Source organism: Ascaphus truei, chromosome 2 (genome assembly GCF_040206685.1).
Source record: "Ascaphus truei isolate aAscTru1 chromosome 2, aAscTru1.hap1, whole genome shotgun sequence".
In the NCBI taxonomy this organism is placed as follows: Eukaryota; Metazoa; Chordata; class Amphibia; order Anura; family Ascaphidae; genus Ascaphus; species Ascaphus truei.
In genome coordinates this window covers 331,974,995-332,000,511 of record NC_134484.1, presented here as the reverse complement: position 1 = coordinate 332,000,511, position 25,517 = coordinate 331,974,995, and the positions used below count along the sequence as shown (strand labels likewise).

Here is a 25,517-nt window from a genome sequence, read left to right as displayed (position 1 = left end):
GATCCAAAACTTCATCATATGTAAAGCAAGTCATATAAAAAAGAAATGAATGTCTGAAGTCCTACATATGGAGTAGGAGTTAAAAAACCTGTTGGAATATAGTTTTTAGTTAGCTGTAAATTTGGATTGAAATCAGCATGTACTTAAAGTACAAAGAGTAGTGTGGACCAGTTAGAACACTTGCCTTGGAAAATCTGGGGCAATCTCCCAGTAATGCTGCAACATTTCTGTGACATTTCTGCAGACAGATTAATGACCCATCGGATTAACACAGCGGGGGTCCCTGGCAGTACCATTCAATTTGAGGCTTACCAACCGTATATAGTCAGTATGAAAATCCTTTTAGGAAGTGTGAGATGGGACTCATGTAAATACACTTTGCATAACCATTAGCATATGACCAAGCCAGGTTATTAAAATTGAATGTATTTATTATGTGCTAAATGTTTATGTATTAACTTAGATTTTGATTTAGAATACAGCCTTGTCTCTCCAGGTGGGGATTGTTTTCCAACTAGGTATGGCCAATCAAATCAGTTTCATTAGTATAAGAACCACCCCTGAAACTTCCTCCGTTAATCCCTGAAGAAGTATTCATTACGAAACGCGTAGGAGAGAGCACGTTCCAATACCTTCCTTATCTGGACCCCATTGCGGCTTTATTTTACTGCATAATTCTTGCATACGGTTTATGGGACTTCCACTCTATTGAACACTGTGAGCGGAGAGACGCGAGTGCAACGGGCGCCGTCTGATGACGTCAGACGCTACTGCGGACAATCCGGAACTGCCTGTGAGGACACCGTGTCGGAGCTGACGGCTGCTGCAGGGAGATCCCTAAAGGAGTTTTAAACTTCCCACTAAGCGGCCTGCCGGAGACTGGTGAACACCATACGGGGAGGATTTCCAAAGAGACGTGCAACCCTTTGCTGAGCTGTATACCGTGGGCCAGAGGACGATCCAGATACACACCAGCCTGCTCATAGCTGTTTCCCGCGAGTGGTAACATGTCCAAAACATGTCATGCTGATTTATGCTTATTTTGATGTACGTGCAATAATCACCCATTTACTTTATAAAATATATTTAAATACTGCACCATGAGGTTTTTTTGCGCTGTTTTCTTTTTCTTTTTTCTACCTCAGGTGTGCTCCTTTTCCAGCACAGTCATGTCTCCCTAATTACAACTTGCGAACGTATTTTCGCCCATCCCTAATTAACACCATTCACTTGCTTAATGCATTAGCAAAACTTACTGCATTGTTTAGTAAATTAAATCCATAGTAGGGATTTAGCTCACAATTTAAGTTGCAGTAATTGTTTTTCTTTTTGTCATTTTGTTGGATGTTGCAAAGTGAAAACATCAGGACAGATGCCCGAAGCTCTATTAAGTCAAGGCAAATAACGTGACGTTACAGTACCTGAATAGATAACAGACGTTATTTTCCCAGAGTTTATCGGGCATCCACTAAGCTAATGATATGTGAAAAATAGCGCACATCGCCCAAAGTAGTACCGTAGCGATAAATGCAGTAGTCGAACGTCAATAGCGCAAAGACATGTTAAGCCAGTGTTTCCCAGCTCCAGTCCTCAGGGAACCCCAACAGGTCAGGTCTTAAGGATATCCCTGCTCCAGCACAGGTGGGCCAAGCATCGGCTCAGTCATTTTGACTGAGCCACCTGCGCTGGAGCAGGGATATCCTTAAGACCTGAGCTGTTGGGGTTCCCTGAGGACTGGAGTTGGGAAACACTGTGTTAAGCAATACAATGCCATTGTGCAGTGGGAAAAATAGAATGTACGCTCCAATTAATGCACAAGCATTTCAGTCGTGTAATGCTTGTGTGTTATCTAAACGTAACACACATGCACATGTTAAAATTGTAATAAATACACAATACATAGGGAAGGTTTTCAGCCATAGAAGCCTGACTCTACAGGTGTGAACATGGCAGAAGAGGCTTCCAAATCTGCTGATGCTGGACGTAAGCTCCTTTTTATGCTACCCTGTTTTTGCTGCATCTGGGCCGAGGAAAAGCCTGAGTTTTTTGTTTATGGCAATTTGGCTAAATAAAAGCCTACATTGATTTTCCCCTAAACGGTCTCCGGCTTTCACCTCTGCACGCATTTCTTACAAAGACTTATAACTGTTTAAATATAAAGTACCATAAAAAAATTAACTATTAGGGTACCACTTTTTACATCCCTCTGTCATTATAGCTTATTGACTGAAATAACGTTAGGATAATCATCATCTCGTTGTGATTAATGGCAAGTTTAGGTGTGACCTATTTATTGTAATGTTATTTCCCAACGCTAACCTTAACGTGGATCTGCGATGTTACATATTTTGTACATACAATAACTGTTTATATTTTCCGATGGTGCTTAGCTATTACTTTTAGCAATCTCTTGATGGGCTGCTGCTTTATTTGTTGCCACCTTATTAAAATATTGTTTTATGATACTCTTGATTATATAAATAGTCAAAGAAACGCTTATACTGTAACATTCCCTGTGGCGTGACTTACAGATTAAATCTCGGACTTCTATTAGTATTCTGCAGTGTTAATGCAGTGCTGTAGCAGCATCCTTTTGCAAGCTGAGACTTTAGACATCTACAACAGAATTTAATTAACTGAATTCATCCCAAGGGCAGTACAAACGACACACGGTCATCCCCTAAGGTTGGCCAAAAGGAGATTTCACCAGCAACAAAGTAAAGGGTTCTTTACAGTAAGGGCAGTTACAATGTGGAATTCATTACCCATGGAGACTGTGATGGCTGATACAATAGGCATCTTAAAAAAAGGTCGGACATCTTTTTAGAAAAGAAAGGTATACAGGGATATACCAAATAAGTAACCATAGGAAGGATGTTTATCCTGGGAGAAATATGGTTGCCATTATTGGAGTCAGGAAGGAGTTTTTTTCCCCCACTTATCCTTGTATAATGTTTCACTGGAGTTTTTTGTTTGCCTTCCTCAGGAAAAAATATACTGTGAATACAAATATAGAATAAGTATCTGTGAAAATATTGTCTGCTTTCCGCCGTACGGTAGCAGGTCTACCCCGTGGACTCAAGGCTTCCTCCCGGGAGGACCCTTCCTGGTTCAATGTGCTGGATAGGATAGCTGCGGACGTCCGGAGACAAATGAATAATTCGGACACTCACAGTATCGTTCTCATTCACTGTCTGCTTTAATGGGCATATGCATCAGTTCTTATAGCCCTTTCGGGGCATTGTCACATTATATGTAATTAATTCAAGTTGCCATGTACACTTAACAGAAGCCAGTTGTCCTTAACAATGCCATATTCCTTTCAGTTACACTGGCGACACACTTTATTCGAGCTCGGCTAGTCCCACGAATTCGGGTATACCCGGGTGTATTGAGGTTTGTGACTGTTTTCTGCCCGAGTGCATTGGGTTATTTTCCAGGCAGGGATTGAAGCATTTTATTCCCGCTGGCTGCAATACTGCACAGTATATATATATATATACTGCATTACAATTCATGAATTTATGCCATCTGGTAGACACGCGAAGCATTGCAGCCTATTAAATCCTAATCATTATCATTTAACAGATCAGCCGCCCGTCAGCCAGGCATGAACCCAGGCTGGGAAGGCAAACGCAACGGGGCTTGTCAGAGGTGAGGAGCGGCGCATTCCAGGTATCTGCCAGGTACATACTGGGTATTTGCTCGAATAAAGTGTGTCGGTGCAGTACCCCCCAGCCCAGCTGTCATTGCTATAGTTATCCTTAACAATGCTATATTCCTTTCAGTTACACCCCAGCCCAGCTGTTGTTGCTATAGTTATTTTGCTGACGCGACAGTCTGAATATTTTAGGATTCCGGTCAAACAGGCTATATGGGGCTTGATCTCAGCAGGGAGCAGCTGTATTAGAAGTGACTTCTGGTCTCTGTGTTAAAACAGAGTTCCCATACTTTTTCCCTACAGCTATACACATTGTACCTGAGCTGACAAAAATGGGGCATATATCCTTAAACATATAAACATAGGACCCCTACCAAAATATACATTAACAATCTGTCATCTACATTTAACATAGGTTGAACTCGATGGACATGTGTCTTTTTTCAAATGTATCTACTATGTAACTGTAACTTCCATAAAGAAATTCCAAAAGGAATTAGAGAGCCATCACATCATCTGTCAAACTTAATGTTTTAATGAATGGTCTACTTTGGTTGCATTACCACTGCTTAACTCATTAACAAATACGAAACAGAGCTTCCATAACACAATTAGTTTTACTTCTAGAGCATTCAGTGTTTCATGCTTTAGAGATAATTTAAATAACATTATGGTTAGTTAAGGTCAAATGCAATTTTATATCTCAAATATGTTAACCATACCGCAAAATTAGATCATGCATCCAAGCTGCTTGTATAATTTAATGCAGCAGTAGTTTTTGTAAGTAAAAAAAGGAATTTATATCTAAACGACAATAAATATTCCAAGTTTAAATAGGGAATTGGGGCAGATGAAACAAAAAGTCCATCCAAGTCCGTACTCCAGCACTATCCCTGATCATATCATAGCCTGGAACTCGGTTCTTGTGAATTGCCCCACAAAAATATCCCTGCTTTCATGGACTGCTTATTTTTTGCTTTCTTAAATGTCAGTTTATGTTAAAAGGCATCAAAATGAAAACTAGTCCTGGTTTTCTACACTCTAAAGGAAGAAGTACACAGCAAAATCCTGAATTTAAATACTTAAGGTCTGGGCCGCCAACAGATTTCCTGTGGCCTAGGACAGGAGTTTCCACCAGGCTCCCTCTCACCCGGTGTTAGTGACCTTGCAAGACCCACCCTTCTCACACATGACCTCGCTTTCTCACCCCCCTCTATTTCTCTCTCCCTCCTCACACTCCACCCCCACTTCCCTCCTCACACTCCACCCCCACTTCCCTCCTCACACTCCATCCCACTCCTCTCCTCACACTGCATCCCCCTCCCCTCCTCACACTCCAATTCCCCATCCACCTCAATCACACACACACACACACACACACACACACACACACACACACACACACACACACACACACACACACACACACACACACACACACACACACACACACACACACACACACACACTAACCTCCTGCTCTCAAAACACACACACACACTAACAATAACCCCCTCCCTGCAATCACGCACAATAACCTCCCTGCCCTCAATGACACACACATTAACAACAATCCCCTCAATGATTGACACATACACTATTGTGTGTCCCCTCCCCTCAAACACACACACACACACACGCACACACGCACACACGCACACACGCACACACGCACACACGCACACACACACACACACACTCCTCTCAATCCACACATAATTTGGGATGCACATTGATACCCTGACAACCAAGACCTATGCCAAACTAGGAATACTTTACAGGAACAGATCCTCCCTAAGTCTCCTGGTCAGAAAGCGTATCGCACAGCAGATGCTAATGCCAATTATTGACTATGAAGACATAGTATATGGCTCGGCTCCTCAAACCCACCTTAGCAAACTTGACACCCTCTACAATTCAATTTGTGGTTTTGTTCTCCAATGCAACTACAACACACATCACTGCGAAATGCTCAAAGAACTAGATTGGTCATCACTAGAGTCTAGGCGCAAAGTTCACCTTTCCTGTCTTGCCTTTAAATTCTTTCAGGGCAAGCTACCCAGCTACCTGAACAAGCTCCTGACCCTACCACATGCAGCACTTATCACCTGAGATCAGACTCCAAAAGACTGTTCATGGTCCCAAGGGTCAACAAAGTATCCGGCCGTTCCTCCTTCTCTTACCGTGCACCCCAAAACTGGAACAACCTACCAGAGACTTTTTCAGCATCGAGGCTTAATATGATGCCCGGGATTTTATTGGCATTAATATAGTTAATGGTATCTACTATTCTTCTGGTGTTATCGGCCGCTTGCCTACCTGTGATAAAACCAACTTGATCCGGGTGAATCAGCCTAGGAAGAATTGTACTCAATCTATTGGCCATTAATTTGGAGTAAATTTTGATATCTGAGTTAATTAATGAGATCGGCCTGTAGCTTGGACAATTGGTGGGATCTTTGCCCTGTTTATGAATCACCGAGATGGACGCCTGCAGCATCATGTCTGAAAAGGACCCCCCTGCTAGGATATGGTTAAACATCCGTAATAAGTGCGGGGACAGAATCCCTATATATTTTTTATAATATAGATTAGAAAAACCGTCTGGGCCCGGAGCTTTTGCAGGTTTAAGGTTTGTAACTACATCTAGCAGTTCCTCCGCGGTGAACTCCTTTCCTAGAAACTCTCGCTCCAACCTTGTTATTTTCGGCAAACCCGAGTCCGCTAAGAATTTTTCCAAAGCTTTCCTCGTTTTATCGTTATGCCTCACCTTCTGCCCGTCGTATAATCTTTCATAATATGCTCTAAACTCCTCAACTATGTGTTTGGGATACGAAGTCAAGTCTCCCGTTCTAGTTTTAATTGAGTGTAGTGAGTGTAGTTTTGTGGTTTGTTGCGAATTTTCCTAGCTAGCATGGTATCTGGCTTGTTCGATTTTTCGAAAATTTTCGTCTTTGTCCAACTCAGTGTCTTCTCAGCCTGGGAAGTAAGGAGTAGGTTAAGTTCTATTCTTACATCCTTCAACTCCTGTAATGTCTCCTCTCTACCCGTTCGGTTATGCAGTATAGAGAGTTCATGGAGCTTATCTCGCAGCAGAGTCATTTTGGCCTCCCTTGCTTTTTTCCTTCCTGATGCTATATTAATCTGGACCCCTCGCATTGTGGCTTTGTGAGCCTCCCATAAGGTGACATGGGACTCCACACTGCCTATGTTTGTCTTAAAGAATTGCGAAATCTCATCTTTGATGTTTTGTGCTACTTCTGGGATCTTAATTAAAGATTCATTTAGTTTCCAATTTGCTCCAGGGCTGGCCAATTTAATTTGAGAGCACCTCAGCTCAATCGGTGCATGATCTGACCATGAAATATCATGGATTCCTGAGTAGGAGATCTGCGGAACCAGTCTATTTGATATGAAGAAGTAATCGATTCTGCTGTAGCTGTCATGCGGGTGCGAGTAGAATGTGAAGCCTCTTTGTCTAGGGTGCTGCTCCCTCCAAATGTCAACTAACTGTTTGTCCCTGATACCCTGTCGAAGTGCTGTCACCCCTGCAGTTCTGTCCTTGGTCCTCTGTTGTGCTCTATCTAATGTCGGGTCTAATCTTTTATTAAAGTCTCCTGCAATCACTAGACTCCCTTCCGCCACCCTATCCAGTAGTGCAAAAAATGCACGAAAGAACTGTGGATCATTTTCACAGGAGGTGTAAACTGAAGCCAGAGTTAAGCGACTATTATGTACTGTCCCCGTCAAGATAAGGTATCTTCCTTCCGTGTCCCTTTTAACCTTATCCACCTTAAATGGAAAGCTATTGTGAAACAGTATTGCCACTCCTTTTTTTTCCCCAAGAGGGGACGCTAGATAGAACTGGCGGAAGTTGACATCCAGAAACCGAGGGTTATTCCTAGCACTAAAGTGGGTTTCCTGTAAAAATAAAACGTCTGTTTTTATCCTTTTATATTCTTTGAATGCGATTCTCCTTTTCTGGGGACTATTCAAGCCTTTAACATTATGTGATACCCAAGTTACAGCCATAGTGTTATGTGTGCGACGGTGCTTACCCAAATCTGATGTCTTGTCAGGAGTACGTCAAGGGACTGCAGCCGGCTTTCCGCAGACCTATTTTTGCCATTACGTTCCCGGGCGTAGTAGAGGCAGGGGTTCGGGGAGACGGAGAGGGAAACCCTCACAGGAACAAACAGGGGACACAAGACAACATACAACATACCGAACAAATTCAACAATCTCTGCTGTGAGCAATAACTGATCCTGTCGGACCCATGCTCTTGTGCCCAGGGGCAGCACACCTCCTCCCCGCACCTTCCCACTAGGGCCTGAAGGTGTCGACTCTTCTGGAGTCTCTTCTCCCCTGGGACTTTCCCCACTGGCCCTGATGTGACTACCCTTGTGGGGCCATGGAACATACCTACTGCCAGAGTGGCGTGACCGCCCCCTAACCTCCAGTGCTAGCTTCTATTGTCCTAACCACAATGTAAAACTTGTACTTTATAACATTTATCTTTTTGTATAACACCCAACTATCTCTTCGCACTAACTATATAACTTCATTCAACACCCCTATCCCATTCCCTTGCTTCATAGTCTGCTGCTTCTGCCCTGTGTAAGTGTGCAGAGAAATGTGTGTTATAGTCCTGCTGCATCTTTAAGTTGCCCTCCACCTTGGCTGTTGCGGCCTCCCTCTGTATCTCTATGCTATGACTCTCTGCTCTTTCACTCCCCTCTGTCTGTCTAGACCTTAGTCTAATCTTAATCTATCCCTCTACCCCAATTCTAAACCTCTTCTCTACTAAGCTAACCCTTCCCACTACTACCTCTCCTTACCCCATCTTCTATCTACCCCCTTACCTCCTCCCACCCCTACCCCACTTTCATCACACCTCTACCCCCCCTACCAATTCCCCCCCCTTCCAGCACACCCCTATCCCCGCTTCCATCCCACCTCTACCACCGCAGCACCATGTTCATTTTTAAAGGGATGATTGAGGAATTAAAACGTTTCTATTAGGAGAGGGGGAGGATGGGCTGGAGGAGGGGGAAGAGGAAGTCATATTTTACTAGAGTCCCAAGTGCATCCCCTCAAACCAACCTTCAAAAACACCTGGAGAGACACCTGTGATCAAAAAAGATTCTGTACCCAGGATATAAACTAATAGGATATGCCAAGCATATTTAATGACTTCTATTAGCATATAGCCCAGGAATCTCAGGAGTGATCCTTTTTGAGCACGTCTCTCCATGTGTTGTTTGAAGGTTGGTTTCAGGGGATAAATACTCTATAGCACCTGGGATATGTATTGTCATGAAACAATGGCTCATTGTTGGCCCTTGAGCACTGAACTTAGGTTACTTACAACTAAATCAGGCTCATCTATGAAAAATATCACTGCCATTTGTTTATTTTGGTGGGCACATGGGATTGCAACTCTCAAGCCGCGGTCAGATTATTTCTAATATCATAACTGCACGTGCTAGAACTATTTTGGGTTTTTATTTATATGAAAATATGGAAGCAAGCAGTTTGAAATGTCAACATCCAACTCTTTTCTGATGAGATGCCCTTGTATGTGATATTTTAACAAAAAGATGTAATTAAAAATCAGGTAATTGGTCTTTCATTTGAATTGAGCTGAAATCTTCCCGTGCAAGGGGAAGACACCTAGACAGCTTGTTGAATAAGACATTCTTGCATAGCTGCGTGATATCTCACGTGAGCTTAACCACAGTAAAGCAAAAAAGAGAGCCGCAAATTACTAGGGGAAGGATGACATGACTCCTTAGCTTGCGGAATGTGATATTTGAGGTGACAGCAGATTACTTAAGAGGGGTCAGTTAACCATGCCTCTTTTTATGCTGAACCCAGAAGAGGAAGTCCCATGCTCCTTTCCTTATGGCAGCATGGGGCAATTGGATGGGGGTTGCATTTATTTCTAACATGGTATTCTTGTCACAGCTTGCAGGAGTGATGTGGTCCATGATGAGGACAGTTTGGGCTCCTTTACATTGGTTGTGCCCAGCTGGGGTGGCCAGTGTGACAGTGACCTTCTGGAATGTTGTGTGTGTATGGACCATGGGGCTTTGGCGGCTAGTGGTGATGGTGTGTACAAGTGGAGGGTATCGTTTTGGCTCTTTTAATAGTGGCGTGGAAGTTAGCTGAATCCTTTATTACTGTGTATTTTATTAGAACTAAGGGTGGGCACCGGACTGTGGCATGGGAAAGTCAAGTTTGTGGTGCAATCAGAACTACTACTTCCCCCTTATGTTTCCCAGCCTTGTAATTAGTTTGCTACGTCATTGTGGACATGTACCACCCTCTGCTAATATTTCTGATGTTAGCCTGTTGTATCGGTACTTTCTTGCATTGGACATTACTGTTACACTTATGCTATATCGCTGATGCATTATATAAAACTAAGTCATGGGTCTATATTCACCAAGGTAAATACAGCTGCATAAAAATAAGATTACTGTAATATCTTTTTAAATCATACATTACTGGTACTCCTATACTTATACTATGTATTTCATTGTAGTGTTATACTGTACTGTATAACGCTAAGATAATATTGTGTATGTTTCCTAATATTTTTTTCCTTGGAATTTGCAGGTGCTTCAAAAGCTAGGGAAAGCTGATGAAACAAAAGATGAACAATTTGAGGAATATGTGCAGAATTTCAAAAAGCAAGAGGTAAGTCATCCTTATGTGATCCATTAGTAGTCATACATAAGCCATTTGTAGCCAATTATCTAATCCACAATAATAAAAATATCAGATACAAAGAAGCGCTCTTTACCTGCTCCGTTCCTCAATACCCAGTAGTAGAACTGATTCTGGGCATATCAATGCATATGTCACTCAAGATAAACACATTTCCCTGTTTGAGTTCAGGTGCTTTATCATGCCATAAGAAAACATCAATCAATTGGGGGATGTAAGAGTTAAAAAGTGTACTTCTTCATGTTGGACCAATTGTTACTTAGAATCTTCATAAGTAAGTCAACCAAATCATGCACCTAGACCTGTATTCAAAGCTCCATGCATGCAGCAGTCTTCTCTCCCTACAACATCATAGAATGAACCCACGCGTTTCATGTTTTCACACTTCTTAAAGTTGTACAGATCATATTGCAATAAATCCCATACAAAATTCATTGTGCATGCGGTATCTGCGATGTTTGGTTGACAGGAAGTATTCACATGCTGTAAGCCCGTTAGTGTGTATGATACTTAAGTATAATGCCTCAACATCTAATGTGGCAAGGAGTGTGTCATGGTTGGTGGAGATGCCATTAAGTCTAAGGAGTGTATCCTTAGTATCCTTGATGTAGGATGGCAGGGCTGTAACGAATGGACGTAGAATCCTGTCCAGATAAAAACCTGCTGTTTTCTGTCAAGTTGTTATTGCCCGATACTTTCGGTCTACCAGGAGGTTTTTCTTGATTCTTTTGAATTTTTGGTAGTGTGTAGAATGTTGCTATAGTAGGTGTTTTGAAGGTCATGAGGTACAAACATTGCACTTACCATTGAGACTCACTTAGGACCTAGGTTCAGTGCCAAGATGTGTAAGTACAGTATGAGACCTCAATCTGCATGAGCTTTACAGGTCAATTGTTGTTCACTATAACAGCTACTTTTCAATATCTTTTGACCACTATCAATCAACTTAGTGACCAATTGATCCTAATTCTTATTAGCACATGCAAGCCTACACAACTGCTATACTTTTATTAGAACCAGTATTGTGTTCATGGATGTTAACAATATATCTACCGCACCCATTATGGTAATTGATTGGTAGATTAGTTTCACCCTAACCCTTAGCAATTGAGATTTTGGTATCTCCTCCAGTGGATAAAAATGAGACATCCACACCTCCTGTGATTTTCTTATTTTTATACTTACACACGGTAACTTTTTCATCAGCATGTGTAGCTATTTATTATTTCAAGATTTATTAAATGCTAAGTTTTAATAGCCCAGGTGTGCACCAACAAATATGCTTTCTTTAGAAGTTCAGCTGATCACATCAGCTGGTCCTCTACATGATATAACAGTATCTCCAGCACATACCCCTGTAGTGCCGACGAGTATTCTAAAACAAATCTGGGGAAATCACCAACAAGACCCAAGTACATGCTGGGTACATGCTGGTTACATGCTGGTTACGTGCTGCAACATTTCTGCAGACGGACTAATGGCCCATCGGATTACCAGCGGGGGTCCCTGGCAGTCCCATTCAAAGTGAATGGGACTGCCAGGGACCCCTGCTGTGTTAATCCGATGGGCCATTAGTCTCTGCAGAAATGTCACTGAAATGTTGCAGCATGTACCCAGCATGTACCTGGATCTTGTTGGTGATAGCCCCAGATTTTCCAAGGCAAGTTCCAAGGCAAGTTTTAGAATACTCATCGGCGCACCTGTAGGTAGCACCCATTGCCACTCTCTGGTAATCAGGCACCACTAATCTCATATACTTTCATTCACATTTATTGTTTGCTGGTGAGCGGTGTGACCTTTTGTTGTTGTATATATGAAAATTGTAAGTAATGAAAAGCATGCCCTTTTTCCTAATCCTCTGCTTATTGATGTGTATTTCCTGAGGATCAGGAAATAAATCAAACCTAGGAAACCAGATAACCTGTAGTAAATCTCTGACATACTTTACTTAAAATGTTGCACGAATTGATGTGACTATAAAATACTATAAGGCTCAGTCCCAAATGGAAGTAAATCATAGATGATTTGGTTGCCTCTCTGATTGACCTCGTTGAAAAACTGTAGTAGGGACAAAGTGAACTAAAGTACTTTTTTTAGGGACATGCTAAATGAATTATATTATATAAGTAATGACGTTTTTGTAAGGCAACACATTAATTGTGTTGTATAATCCAATCTTTGCAGTTTTAGCAGGTACACAGTAAATATGTGACATTCAGCTCCTGCAGCGTCTACACTTCATTTAAGATTTTCCCTGGCTTTGCAATATTGGTTGTTTGGTTGGATGTGCTATTGTAGATGCTTTTGCAACAAATCAAAAGACATAGTGGTAGATTCATGCACCTGCAGTACACAAGGTCACGCAAAAATAATTTAAATGAATGGCCGTTTATCCCCAATTATAGGTAACTACCCTACACCTTATTTTCAACCATAGGCTATAAAAAGTGTACAGCAATGCAGTAATTATACCTCATTAATTCTCTTAAAGCTGCTCTAGTGTTTTTCTGTTTTAACTGTGTGCAGAACTGCTGCTGTCTTGGGCATAGATATAACAAACTGTGATGCACCAAAATTGAAATATTATCAGCAAAAAATATGCATTCAAATGTACTCATTTGGACATTAAAATGCGATTCCTGTAGGTATGGCAATACAGACAAAATGTACCACACATTTTTACTGCATACCCAAGGCTGGCATTAGACCTACCTTGTCTATGTATAGAATGACGATTTTATACAGTACGTAGACAAGGTAACCTAAACCAACTTAGAATAGGTGATAAATCAAAGTTGTAGCTCTATGATTGATTGCACTAGTTCTCAATGTGTTACAATATATTTTACAGTCATAACAGTCTCTTAATGCAAAAATAAAACTGCACAGATGGTGTAGAAGGGAAGTTCAACATCATAGTCACCCCTGGTACAGTATATGCTGATTATGTGCTTCTTAGTAGCTATGGTATCCAATCGAGATCTCAATTTGTAATAGAAATTAAATCATGCTGTTGAAATAGCTCAAGGACCGATGTTAGCAGCAATACTGTATAAGAAAGATGGCAAATTCCCAAAGGCTTAGTATACAGTATGCCGAACAAGTTAAATTGCTGATGTTTTTAGTGTTTCAATCAAAGTCTAGATTCCCGCTGTGCAGTTTCAACAGTAAGCTACAAACCTAGTTCTGGGAGAATTACATTGTGTGCTGCATCCGAAATGCAATTCATCTGACACAAAAAAATGCATTTTAATTACTATATGTGCACTGTTCGTTTGTCAGAGATCAGACCAATGTTTTCATTTGCCCGAACTCAAAGGACTATGATCTCAGCTGGAATTGTTCTAGTTTCTCAAAGCCAACCATTTCTATCATGTTGTGCTGACACAAGTTGGGGATAATTATCAACTATTATTTTCTAAACAAAATTAACAAAGTCAAGCTTTATTTATATTAATAGAAAAACACAGTTGGGATTTATTGCTTTATTTGTTTACACCTGTTATATCAATTCAAGAAATTAAAACACAATAAAAATGATTAAAACACCAAAAAAAAAAAATATATATATATATATATATATATATATTTTTTTTTTTTGTAACTTAAATTTTATTGAATCGTACAGGCATAATGTAAAACATACAATACATACAATAAATTTTGTTGAGGAAATACTATGTATTTTAACAAGTGAGGCAACGGAGTGAGGGCACCCGGCTTTTCGGGCCCTACTTGGCCGGGTGTTTCATATTGAACTGAGTAAACGGTATTACAGTACGATATATAGTAAGAAATAATAACAAATTAACAATGTACCTAAAGGAACAAAACATACAAAGAAAAAAAAGGGGGGGGTAAGGGAAGAGTAGGGAAGGAGGAGTGGGCTGGGGAGGCGGCGGGGAACGACTGGGGGGGCCAATTCCATCGCCGGGCACTCGATAATCGAGTTCTTTCACTCAGCTTCTTATTCTGACTCTCTAGTATTGACGCTGTCTCGGAGTCTGATTATATGGAGTGAGGGAAGCTAACCCTTCCGAGGAGAACGCATCTACTTCTATCATAGCCAAATTATGCCCTTTTCAATCCCCGGATATCTGTCTGTGCCAACCAAGGCATCAAGACTTTTAGAAATTTGGTGCCAGTGTCGTTAAATAAACTCGTCAACTTTTCCATCTGGCAGGTATACCACATGCGGTTCCAAATCTTTGGGATGTTTGGGATATCGGGGCGTTTCCATAATGCTGTGATCTCACACCTCGTTGCTGTTGCAAAATGAGCAGTTAGTTTATTATTAGCTTTGGTAAGGCCCGCCTGTGGTCTGTTGAGAAGGAACAGCCACGGGTCTGGGGGTATTGAGAGGTCAAAAATCCTCTGAATCCAATTTCTGATTTCCGCAAAGATTGGGGAGATTCGGGGGCAAGACCACAGCATATGTAACAGGTCTGCCAATTCCCCACATTGTCGAGGGCACAGCGGGGGGGATCCTGGCACGAACCTAGATAGTTTCAGTGGGGTAAGGTACCATCTCATAAGGACTTTATATGCGTTCTCCTTGAGAGTGGGGCATATGGAGCTCTTTGCTGTTGCTAAGAATATAGCGTTCCACTCCTCATCCTCTAGAGCAGGCCTGCACAACATACAGCCCGGCCTCTCTGTGCGGCCCGCGATGAGATTAAAAAAAACTTTAAAAAAAACTTTAAAAAAAAAAAAATGGCGGCGATTTCCCGCGGTCTTGGGGGTGATGTGAGGTGCATTGAGGGGAGATGCATTGAGATGAGGTGCAGGGGAGGTGAGGTACAGGGGAGGTGAGGTGCAGGAAGGGTGATGGGAGGTGCAGGGGTGATTGGAGGTGCAGGGGGGAGGGGGTGATTGGAGGTGCAGGGGGGAGGGCTGATTGGAGGTGCAGGGGGGGTTGATTGGAGGTGCAGGGGGGGGGTGATTGGAGGTGCAGGGGGGGGGTTGATTGGAGGTGTGGAGGGGGTGATTGGAGGTGCAGGGGGGGGGGGGTGATTGGAGGTGCAGGGGGGGTGATTGGAGGTGCAGGAGGGGTGATTTTAGGTGCAGGGGGGGTGATTGGAGGTGCAGGGGGGGGGTGATTGGAGGTGCAGGGGGGGTGATTGGAGGTGCAGGGTTGGGGCGTGATTGGAGGTGCAGGGGGGGTGATTGGAGGTGCAGGGGGGTGATTGGAGGTGCAGGGGGGGGTGATTGGAGGTGCGGGGGGGGGTGATTGGAGGTGCAGGGGGGGTGATTGGAGGTGCAGGGGGGGGGTGATTGGAGGTGCAGGGGGGGTGATTGGAGGTGCAGGGGGGGATTGGAGGTGCGGGGGGGGGGGTGATTGGAGGTGCAGGGGGGGGGGGTGATTGGAGGTGCAGGGTTGGGGGGTGATTGGAGGTGCTGGGGGGAGTGATTGGAGGTGCAGGGGGGGTGATTGGAGATGCAGGGGGGGGGATTGGAGGTGCGGGGGGGGGTGATTGGAGTTGCAGGGGGGGTGATTGGAGTTGCAGGGGAGGGGTGATTGGAGGTGCAGGGGGGGTCATTGGAGGTGTGGGGGGTCATTGGAGGTGGGGGGGTTCATTGGAGGTGCAGGGGGGTCACTGGAGGTGCAGGGGGGGTCACTGGAGGTGCGGGGGGTGTCATTGGAGGTGCAGGGGGGGGTCATTGGAGGTGCAGGGGGGGTCATTGGAGGTGCAGGGGAGGGTAGTTGGAGGTGCAGGGGGTGGTGATTGGAGGTGCAGGGGGGGTGATTGGAGGTGCAGGGTTGGGGCGTGATTGGAGGTGCAGGGGGGGTGATTGGAGGTGCAGGGGGGGGTGATTGAAGGTGCAGGGGGGGTGATTGGAGGTGCGGGGGGGTGATTGGAGGTGCAGGGGGGGGGTGATTGGAGGTGCTGGGGGGTGATTGGAGGTGCAGGGGGGGGGTGATTGGAGGTGCAGGGGGGGTAATTGGAGGTGCAGGGGGGGTGATTGGAGGTGCAGGGGGGGTGATTGGAGGTGCGGGGGGGGGGTGATTGGAGGTGCAGGGGGGGTGATTGGAGGTGCGGGGGGGGGTGATTGGAGGTGCAGGGGGGGGGGGGTGATTGGAGGTGCAGGGTTGGGGGGTGATTGGAGGTGCAGGGGGGTGATTGGAGGTGCAGGGGGGGATTGGAGGTGCAGGGGGGGTGATTGGAGGTGCAGGGGGGGTGATTGGAGTTGCAGGGGAGGGGTGATTGGAGGTGCAGGGGGGGTGATTGGAGTTGCAGGGGAGGGGTGATTGGAGGTGCAGGGGGGGTGATTGGAGGTGCAGGGGGGGTGATTGGAGGTGCAGGGGGGTGATTGGAGGTGCAGGGGGTGATAGGGGGTGATTGGAGGTGCAGGGGGGGTGATTGGAGTTGCAGGGGAGGGGTGATTGGAGGTGCAGGGGGGTGATTGGAGGTGCAGGGGGGGGGTGATTGGAGGTGCAGGGGGGTGATTGGAGGTGCAGGGGGTGATAGGGGGTGATTGGAGGTGCAGGGGGGGTCATTGGAGGTGTGGGGGGTCATTGGAGGTGGGGGGGTCATTGGAGGTGCAGGGGGGTCACTGGAGGTGCAGGGGGGGTCACTGGAGGTGCGGGGGGTGTCATTGGAGGTGCAGGAAGGTCACTACAGGTGAAGGGGGGGTCATTGGAGGTGCAGGGGGGTCATTGGAGGTGCAGGGGGGGGGTCATTGGAGGTGCAGGGGAGGGTGGTTGGAGGTGCAGGGGGGTGATTGGAGGTGCAGGGGGGATGATTGGAGGTGCAAGGGGGGAGAATGATGTGAGGTGCAGGGGGGGAGAGTGATGTGAGGTGCAGGGGGGGAGAGTTATGTGAGGTGCAGGGGGGAGAGTGGTGTGAGGTGCAGGGGGGGAGAGTGGTGTGAGGTGCAGGGGGGGAGAGTTATGTGAGGTGCAGGGGGGAGAGTGGTGTGAGGTGCAGGGGGGGAGAGTGGTGTGAGGTGCAGGGGGGAGAGTGATGTGAGGTGCAGGGGGGAGAGTGATGTGAGGTGCAGGGGGGGAGAGTGGTGTGAGGTGCAGGGGGGAGAGTGATGTGTGGTGCATGGGGGGAGAATGATGTGAGGTTTAGGGGGGGAGAGTGATGTGAGGTGCAGGGGGGAGAATGATGTGAGGTGCAGGGGGGGAGAATGATGTGAGGTGCAGGGGGGGAGAATGATGTGAGGTGCAGGGGGGGAGAAGGATGTGAGGTGCAGGGGGGGTGGGATGTGTGTGGTGTGCAGGGGGGTATTGTGTGTTTGATGTGGAGAGGGAGTATTATGTGTGTGGGTGAGGGGGAGAGATGGGGGTATGAGAGATAGATGGGGAGTATTGCAAAGGTTGATAGTGAGGGGTTCTGGGGGAGATATGAGGATGATGATGAGAGGTGCTGGAGGAGAGATGATGATGATGATGATGATGATGATGATGATGATGATGATGATGATGATGATGATGATGATGATGATGATGATGATGATTTTACCCGTGCGGCCCAAATTTTTTTTCCTTGGAGCAGTTCGGCCCTTCTCGCTTTACGAGTTGTGCAGGCCTGCTCTAGACCCTCTCCTAGGTCTGATTCCCATTGGCATCTGAAAGAGGGTATTTGATGACCCCGGTCAACAGAACCGATCACCTCTCCGTATAGCTGTAATGTAAGTCCTTTCATGTCGGACTCTGCCATACAGAGCTTTTCAAAGGAAGTCAAAGGGGGGTATCGGGCAAATTTGTTGTAAAATGGTCGGATCTAGAGGTATCTAAAAAATTCTGAAGGGGTATAATTTTTTCTAGCCTGATATGATCGAATGTTTTGATCTTTCTATTATATCCCTCCAGATCTTTAATCCGATTGTAACCCTTCTGTTTCCAGATTGAAACATTACTGCCCGGTAGACCAGGTGCGAACTCGGGATTATTCCATATGGGTGCCATCATAGTATGTTTTGACGTGAGGGAATGCTTTACCCTAGAATCCTCCCAGATTGACAGTGAGTTGGTCATTGAGGATAGCGGAGTTTGTGCGTACTTTCGCACTGTTTTAGGTAACCAAATCAATCTGTTGAGTTCTAATGGCGAGCAGGCAGCACTCTCAAGCTCCACCCATCTTTTTAATTGCGGGTTGGATTGCCATTGAACAATTTGGCTTAATTGAGCCGCTTTGTAATATGATAGCAGGCAGGGTACCGCTAGGCCTCCAGCTAGTACAGGTCTTTTCATATTTATTTTGTTAAATCTTGGTTTTCTGCCTGCCCATATAAAATTAAAGATTTCAGATTGAAGTGAGTGTATATCCTTCATTCTCTGGCACTGGTAACGTCTGGAAGAGGTATACTGTAGGATACGGGGGTGTAAATTCATTTTGACGCTATGTATCCTACCTATCCAGGATATCATCTTGGATGCCCATTTATGTAGATCAGATTTTAGAGTCCGAATCAATTTGGGATAATTTGCTTGGTATATGTCTTTGACATTTTTGGTGATGTGGACACCCAAATATTTTATATAGTTCTGTTGCCAATTAAATTTGAAGTTTAGTTTTAGTAACTTCTCGATGTGTCTGGGGAGATTGACATTGATGGCCTCGGATTTAGATTGGTTTATTTTGAACCCGAGATCCTCGAGAATCTTTGCACTAGGTCAAATAGGTTTGGCAAGGAGGTAAGAGGTTTTGTGATAATCAAGAGGATAACATCTGCATACAGGGCCGCCTTATGAGATTGGGAGTATGCGTTTAACCCTGAGATGTCTGGGTTGCCTCTGATTTGTGCCGCCAAAGGTTCTATACATAGGGCAAATAGGAGAATAGATAATGGGCACCCCTGTCTCATGCCACTTTTTATTTGGAATGGCGATGAAGGGTAGCCCTGATGTATGACCCTGGGGGTAGGACCTGAGTACAGCGAAAGAATCGCCTCACTCATCGGATCCCCAAAGCCGAATGCCGCAAGCGTCTCTTTTAAATAGGGCCAGTCTATCCTATCAAAAGCCTTTTCTGCGTCCAGACTTAACAACATACTTTGAGTGTTTTTTGTATTAGCCAAATCCAGCAGATCAATGAATCGTCGGGTACTATCCGCTGCTTGCCTCCCTTTAATAAAACCGACTTGATCTGGGTGTATACGTCTGGGTAGGATGAGATAGTCTGTTGGCCAGCAATTTGGCGTATATTTTAATATCGGTGTTAATTAATGATATTGGCCTGTAACTTTTGCAGCCCAGCGGATCTTTGCCAGGTTTATGGCTTAGTGATATAAAGATGCCTGTAGCATCTCCCTGGGGATGGGAGCTCCCGCCAAAATGACGTTGAACATTTGGAGCAGTCTCGGGGCGAGTACTTTGGTAATTTTTTTATAATATAGCCCCGAAAAACCATCTGGCCCGGGGGCTTTTTATGGTTTAGGTTCCTTGATGGCCTGTGATACTTCCTCGATAGAGAAGTTGGCACTCCAAGCCTCTCTATCTGTTTCAGTCAATCTCTCTGATTTGAGCCGGCTGGGAAATCTCTCAATGCCCCGCTCGTTTTAGTATTATGTGCCACTTTCTCTCCGTTGTACAATGACTCATAGAATGAGCCAAATTCTTCCACTATTTTTTTAGGGTTAGATGTGGGGGTACCAGATTTTAAGTGTATAGCTTGGATATTAAACTTAGATTGCCTGTCTCTTAGCATGTGAGCCAGCATTGTATCCGGTCTGTTCGGTTTTTTGTAAAATTTCCTCTTTGACCAACTCAGCGAGTTGTCAGCCCTGGAGGTCAGTAGAATATTTAATTCAATTTTAGTGTCTTTTACCTCCTGTAAGGTTTGAGGGTCTAGACTCTTTTTATGTTTTAAGGAGAAAGACTGTAATTTGGTTTGGAGCGTGACAATTTTGGACTGTCTCTCTCTTTTCCTTCTAGCTGTGATACCAATTAAAGTGCTGCGTAGTGTCGCTTTGTGAGCTTCCCATAGAATTCATTGTGATGTGACAGTACCGGCATTTATGCTGAAAAACTGGTCTATTTCATTACCAATATTTTCACAGATCTCAGGGATTTTTAGAATTGATTCATTAAGTTTCCAGTTCGCTCCTGGTCTATCGGTATGAATGTTATTGCACTTTAGCTCTATCGGTGCATGGTCAGACCATGAAATATGATGGATCCCCGCTCGGGCAACCATAGGAACCAGTTGACAGGAGATAAAAAAAGTAATCGATTCTGCTGTAAGAGTCATGAGGATGGGAGAAAAACATATAGTCTCTCTCTGTGGGGTGTAATTCCCTCCATATGTCTGTGAGTTGATTGGCTCTTTGCGCAGAGAAACTCCTGCACTTTTGTTGTCCGACCCTATCCCTCCTGACCTGTCAAGGTGTGGCTGCATGGCCATATTAAGTCCCCCGCCAGCACGACACAGCCCCTGGCCATAGAGTTCAAGGTCCTGAAAAAGTTATCAAAAAAGGCCTTGTGTCTTGCTCGCACGGGGCATATATTCAGGCCAGTGTAATATCCTGACCCCTAATCGTGCCTGCGACGATGATAAATCGGCCATCGATGTCTCTTTTAGTAGACTGTACTTCGAACGGGATAGAGTTCCTGAACAAAATGGCCACTCCGCGTTTTTTAACCGCCGCCACAGATAAGAAAACCTGGGAGAAGCCCTTATCTAGACATTTAGGGGTGCAGCTTTTACTAAAATGTGTCTCCTGTAATAGTAAAATGTCTGCTTGTTTTCTCCGGTACTCAGTGAAGGCTAACTTTTGTTTGCTTGGGCCTTTAAAGCCCTTTACATTATGGGATATTAATGTTAGTGCCATAATTTAGTATATGTATAGAGTAGCAGATTGATAATTATCCTCTTACCAGAGACGTCGTCTGTCGATATCATCAGATCCAAATCCACAAGATAAATTTTTTCGACCGCCTGTAAGCCCTGCCAGGGTTGGAGCTCCATCTCTTGAGGGGGGGTGGAGGGATAGGGGGGGAGGGTGGACAACATGGGAAGGAGGGCAAGGGTGACATGATAAAGGGAAAGACGAAAGGGGTAAAACCACAAACAAAAAATAAAAAAACATGAACACAAAATTGTGAGAAACAAGAGCCCATCTCGGGAGCCCCCGAGTGTGGCTCTTGCGCCCAAGGGGTTGGTCTATAGGTCCAGGGATCTCCCCTTCCTGCTGGGACCCGACTTTCCTTGGGACTTGTCTACGATCCCTTCTTTTTAGGGATCGAAGCGGAGATCGCATGCACGCCCTCATGGGTAATCCCACCGGCGCGCTTACGTAAATTCACTTGTAAATTCATCCTAGCAGAAATTTAGAACTTCTTAAGACAGCAAACTGTAACGAAAACTATATAACTTAATATAAAAAATAATTCCCACCCTGTTCAGAACAACATCTAGACATCAAGTACTTGACCTCTAGTAATGAAACTTAACAACAATGCTATAGTTAACACGTAGGGCCAAATATTAGACTTTATATTCGGCCGCATTAGATCCATGAACCCAGGGTATATGTGTGAAGCCTCCTGTCTGAGAGCTGCTAACTATATATAGCACCCTGTTCGTAACTCTTAAACCCTAGTATATTCAGATGGGAAGAAAGTAAGGCTAGTTGAAAGTGTATAGTATAGATTATATATCGTGCCTGTCCAGCCCCTATGGTTTATATAGTATACAAATCCCATAGTATCTAGCATGTTACAGTATACACTACAGTACATAATATATAGTATAGTATATTGTACATAGTTTTTAGTGTACCCTTAACCTAACCTAGTGTACAGAGGAAGATAGAGAAGAAAATGGTGGAGCACTGCAGAAAAAATGAAAGGGCTGGAGGCTGCTTGAAAATTAAAAAATGCTTTAATTTATGGCATTAGTAGACCGGGCTACAAAAGCAGAGGGTAACTCTGACGCGTTTCGCGCTGTATAAGCGCTTTATCAAAGAGTAACCTGTGTGTGTACAATATCTCATTTATATATGCCTGAGCTGCGCAGTCTGCTCGCGCCAAAACGGGCCCGCCCGATCACATGGTCGGGTGTAATTACGGGTGCCCGTTGAAGTATGGACAGCCCACCCAGCTCCTGCAAGACCATACTAATTAAAAACAAACATCCTAAATCGCCACTTAACTGAGACTCCATCTGCAGAGCATCTCTCCTCCCCACTCGGTCTCCTATCTAAATCCAAGATGGCGATCGGAACTAGAAAACTACGGAGGCCCTGAATGGACAGAAAGGTACGCTCTGCAGAATGGTGACTTCAAAGCAGCGAAAACTTTATCAACCTAATAAATCAAGACAAAACAATGTATTGAAAAAATTATTTGACCAAAGACATGAAAAAAGAAAGAAAAAGAATTAAAAACAGATCTAACACTGTACATGATTAAACTAAATAATGAAATAAACAAAACAGTAATGATATTATAGTATATAAAAAACACACTTATATTAACTTATAAAAAACACACAGTTTTTTATATACTATAATATCATTATTGTTTTGTTTATTTCATTATTTAGTTTAATCATGTACAGTGTTAGATCTGTTTTTAATTCTTTTTCTTTCTTTTTTCATGTCTTTGGTCAAATAATTTTTTCAATACATTGTTTTCTCTTGATTTATTAGGTTGATTTATTAGGTTGACCGAGTGGGGAGGAGAGATGCTCTGCAGATGGAGTCTCAGTTAAGTGGCGATTTAGGATGTTTGTTTTTAATTAGTATGGTCTTGCAGGAGCTGGGTGGGCTGTCCATACTTCAACGGGCACCCGTAATTACACCCGACCATGTGATCGGGCGGGCCCGTTTTGGCGCGAGCAGACTGCGCAGCTCAGGCATATATAAATGAGATATTGTACACACACAGGTTACTCTTTGATAAAGCGCTTATACAGCGCGAAATGCGTCAGAGTTACCCTCTGTTTTTGTAGCCCGGTCTACTAATGCCATAAATTAAAGCATTTTTTAATTTTCAAGCAGCCTCCAGCCCTTTCATTTTTTCTGCAGTGCTCCACCATTTTCTTCTCTACTTTGATTCATCATATTGGAAGGAGGCACGCCACACCAGTCCAGGAAGGTTTCGTGAGTTACTTGTTTCTGCAATGGCAGTATCATTATTCATGTTTCTATCATGTATTATGCCTATGGGTTGAGGGGTGCCGTCCCATAAGTGGGTGTGGGGTGTGCTCTCTTCAGTGAGGGTACATTTCACACACCTGCTGTGGTGCTTGCATACCACTCTATTACCCTATCATATGGCAATCAAGTGAGCAATCAGTGCCTTATATACTGCTAAAGAAGCTAATACTTGCCTGGACACCCATGCTATATTGCAACAATACTACAGAGACATTTGTAGCACCTACAGGGATTCATTTCCCATACCTACTATACAGAGGAAGATAGTGATGTGGTGTGACACTGACCAGAGCTTGGCGTTCACGCTAATCTTGGGCTAAAGTAAAAGCTAACAAGCTAAAATATATAGGTAATCGCCTGTTGGCACCTGTCAATAGGTGCAATGTATCTCTTTTACACATTTATAAACCTACCATCCCAGTGACAGGCACAGTGCAGTATATGGGCTGCACCCAGACTGATCCACTTTTTCTGAACTATAATCCATATTTAGTACCTATAACATATAGTATATAGCCCATAGTATAGTATGTAGTAAATAATTCACAGTACATGCACATACTTAGCATGTACACGGCCCCTTCCGTTTAATATTCACTGAGCCCTTGGTATATATCACTGTGTCATATTCTCTAGCCTGCTGTGCCCATGCTTGGCCACCGGGACTGCTGCCACTCTCAATGTCTTGTTCTAGCCTGCAGTACCTAAACTTGTCCACCAGGATTGCTGCTTCTAAACTAAGGAACATTCCAGAACCTGATACCTGACACCTCTGCACCTGTGCTCCACCTCTCAGCCTGCCTATATAAACCTCCCTTTCCTGTTCCTCCTTGCCTGTTTATACTGGTTCCTTAGCTCCTGCAAGGTTCCTGTGTTTACTGCTGTGTTAGCTATTGCTATCATCCTGTTCCAGTTTCCTCGTTGCCGACCTCTGCTTGTTTCCTGACTTTGCTACCTGCCGCCTGCCTCGGACCCCTGCTTGTTTCCTGACTTCGCTACCTGCCACCTGCCTCGGACCCCTGCTTGTTTCCTGACTTCGCTACCTGCCGACCTGCCTCTGATCTCTGCTTGTGACCCCTACTTCGCTCCCTGCTGTTCCTGCCACTGGGATCCACTTCAGCCGAAGTCCAATCCTTGACAGAATAAACAGGCCCTACCATGGATTCCGCTGGAACAGACCCGGCTCAGGCTCAAACACTCCATGACTTACAACATATCATGGTTGGTTACCAGGAACAACAAAGACACGTGTTTAATCGTCTTGGCCGCTTGGAAGAACAAGCCGCCACTGCGGAAGCTGAGAATCGTGAACTACGTGCAGCCTTAATCACCTTGTCTGGTCAAAACACTGTGCCTGTGCAAACCGCACCCTGTATATCCCTTCCGGAAAAATTTGGGGGGAAAAAACAATCTTTCCGGAATTTCCTTAATCAATGCAGACTTGTGTTCAAGCTTCAGCCCATCATTTATCATACCGAAGAAGCCCAGGTTGGACTGATCATAACCCTGCTCAAGGATGAGGCCCTTGCTTGGGTCTCCCCTATGTTAGAACAAGATAGCCCACTACTAAGGGACCTGGAGGAGTTCATCGAAGCCATGAGTCTTATTTTTGATGACCCAAATCGTAGTGCAACCGCTGAGGCAACTCTGAACAATCTTCGTCAAGGAAGACGCTCGGCAGCTGAATACGCCGCTGAATTCCACAGATGGGTGAATGATACTGATTGGAATGAGGCCGCGCAGAAATATCATTTTCGGCAGGGTCTCTCGGAGCAAGTTAAAGACGAACTAGCCCGGGTGGAGCCCCCAGAGAGATTTCAGGACTTTGTCCGTTTATGCATCCAAATTGATCGCAGGCTTACGGAAAGACGATTGGAGAGACAGGGGTTCATGCCAAGTAACCCTGGGTTTAGAGATGTCAGTACCCCAAGACGTTCCAGGGAGACTGAGGAGGAGCCGATGCAAGTAAATACACTGCAGAGACCCATCTCAACCGGGGAAAGGAATAGACGC

At 44.5% G+C, this 25,517-nt stretch overlaps 1 protein-coding gene across 7 annotated transcripts in view; it reads left to right on the top strand.

Annotated features, from left to right (window-relative positions):
* LOC142487400 (amphiphysin-like) overlaps positions 1 to 25,517 on the top strand; it is a 266,254-nt gene that overhangs the window by 79,369 nt on the left and 161,368 nt on the right. For 6 of the 7 annotated variants that reach the window (XM_075586654.1, XM_075586650.1, XM_075586649.1 and 3 more), the window contains exon 2: positions 10,284 to 10,364. In XM_075586654.1, the coding sequence (XP_075442769.1) occupies positions 10,284 to 10,364 (81 nt within the window). Of the gene's footprint in view, positions 1 to 10,283; positions 10,365 to 25,517 lie in introns of those variants that run through there. The other variant, XM_075586651.1, reaches the window with a different exon arrangement.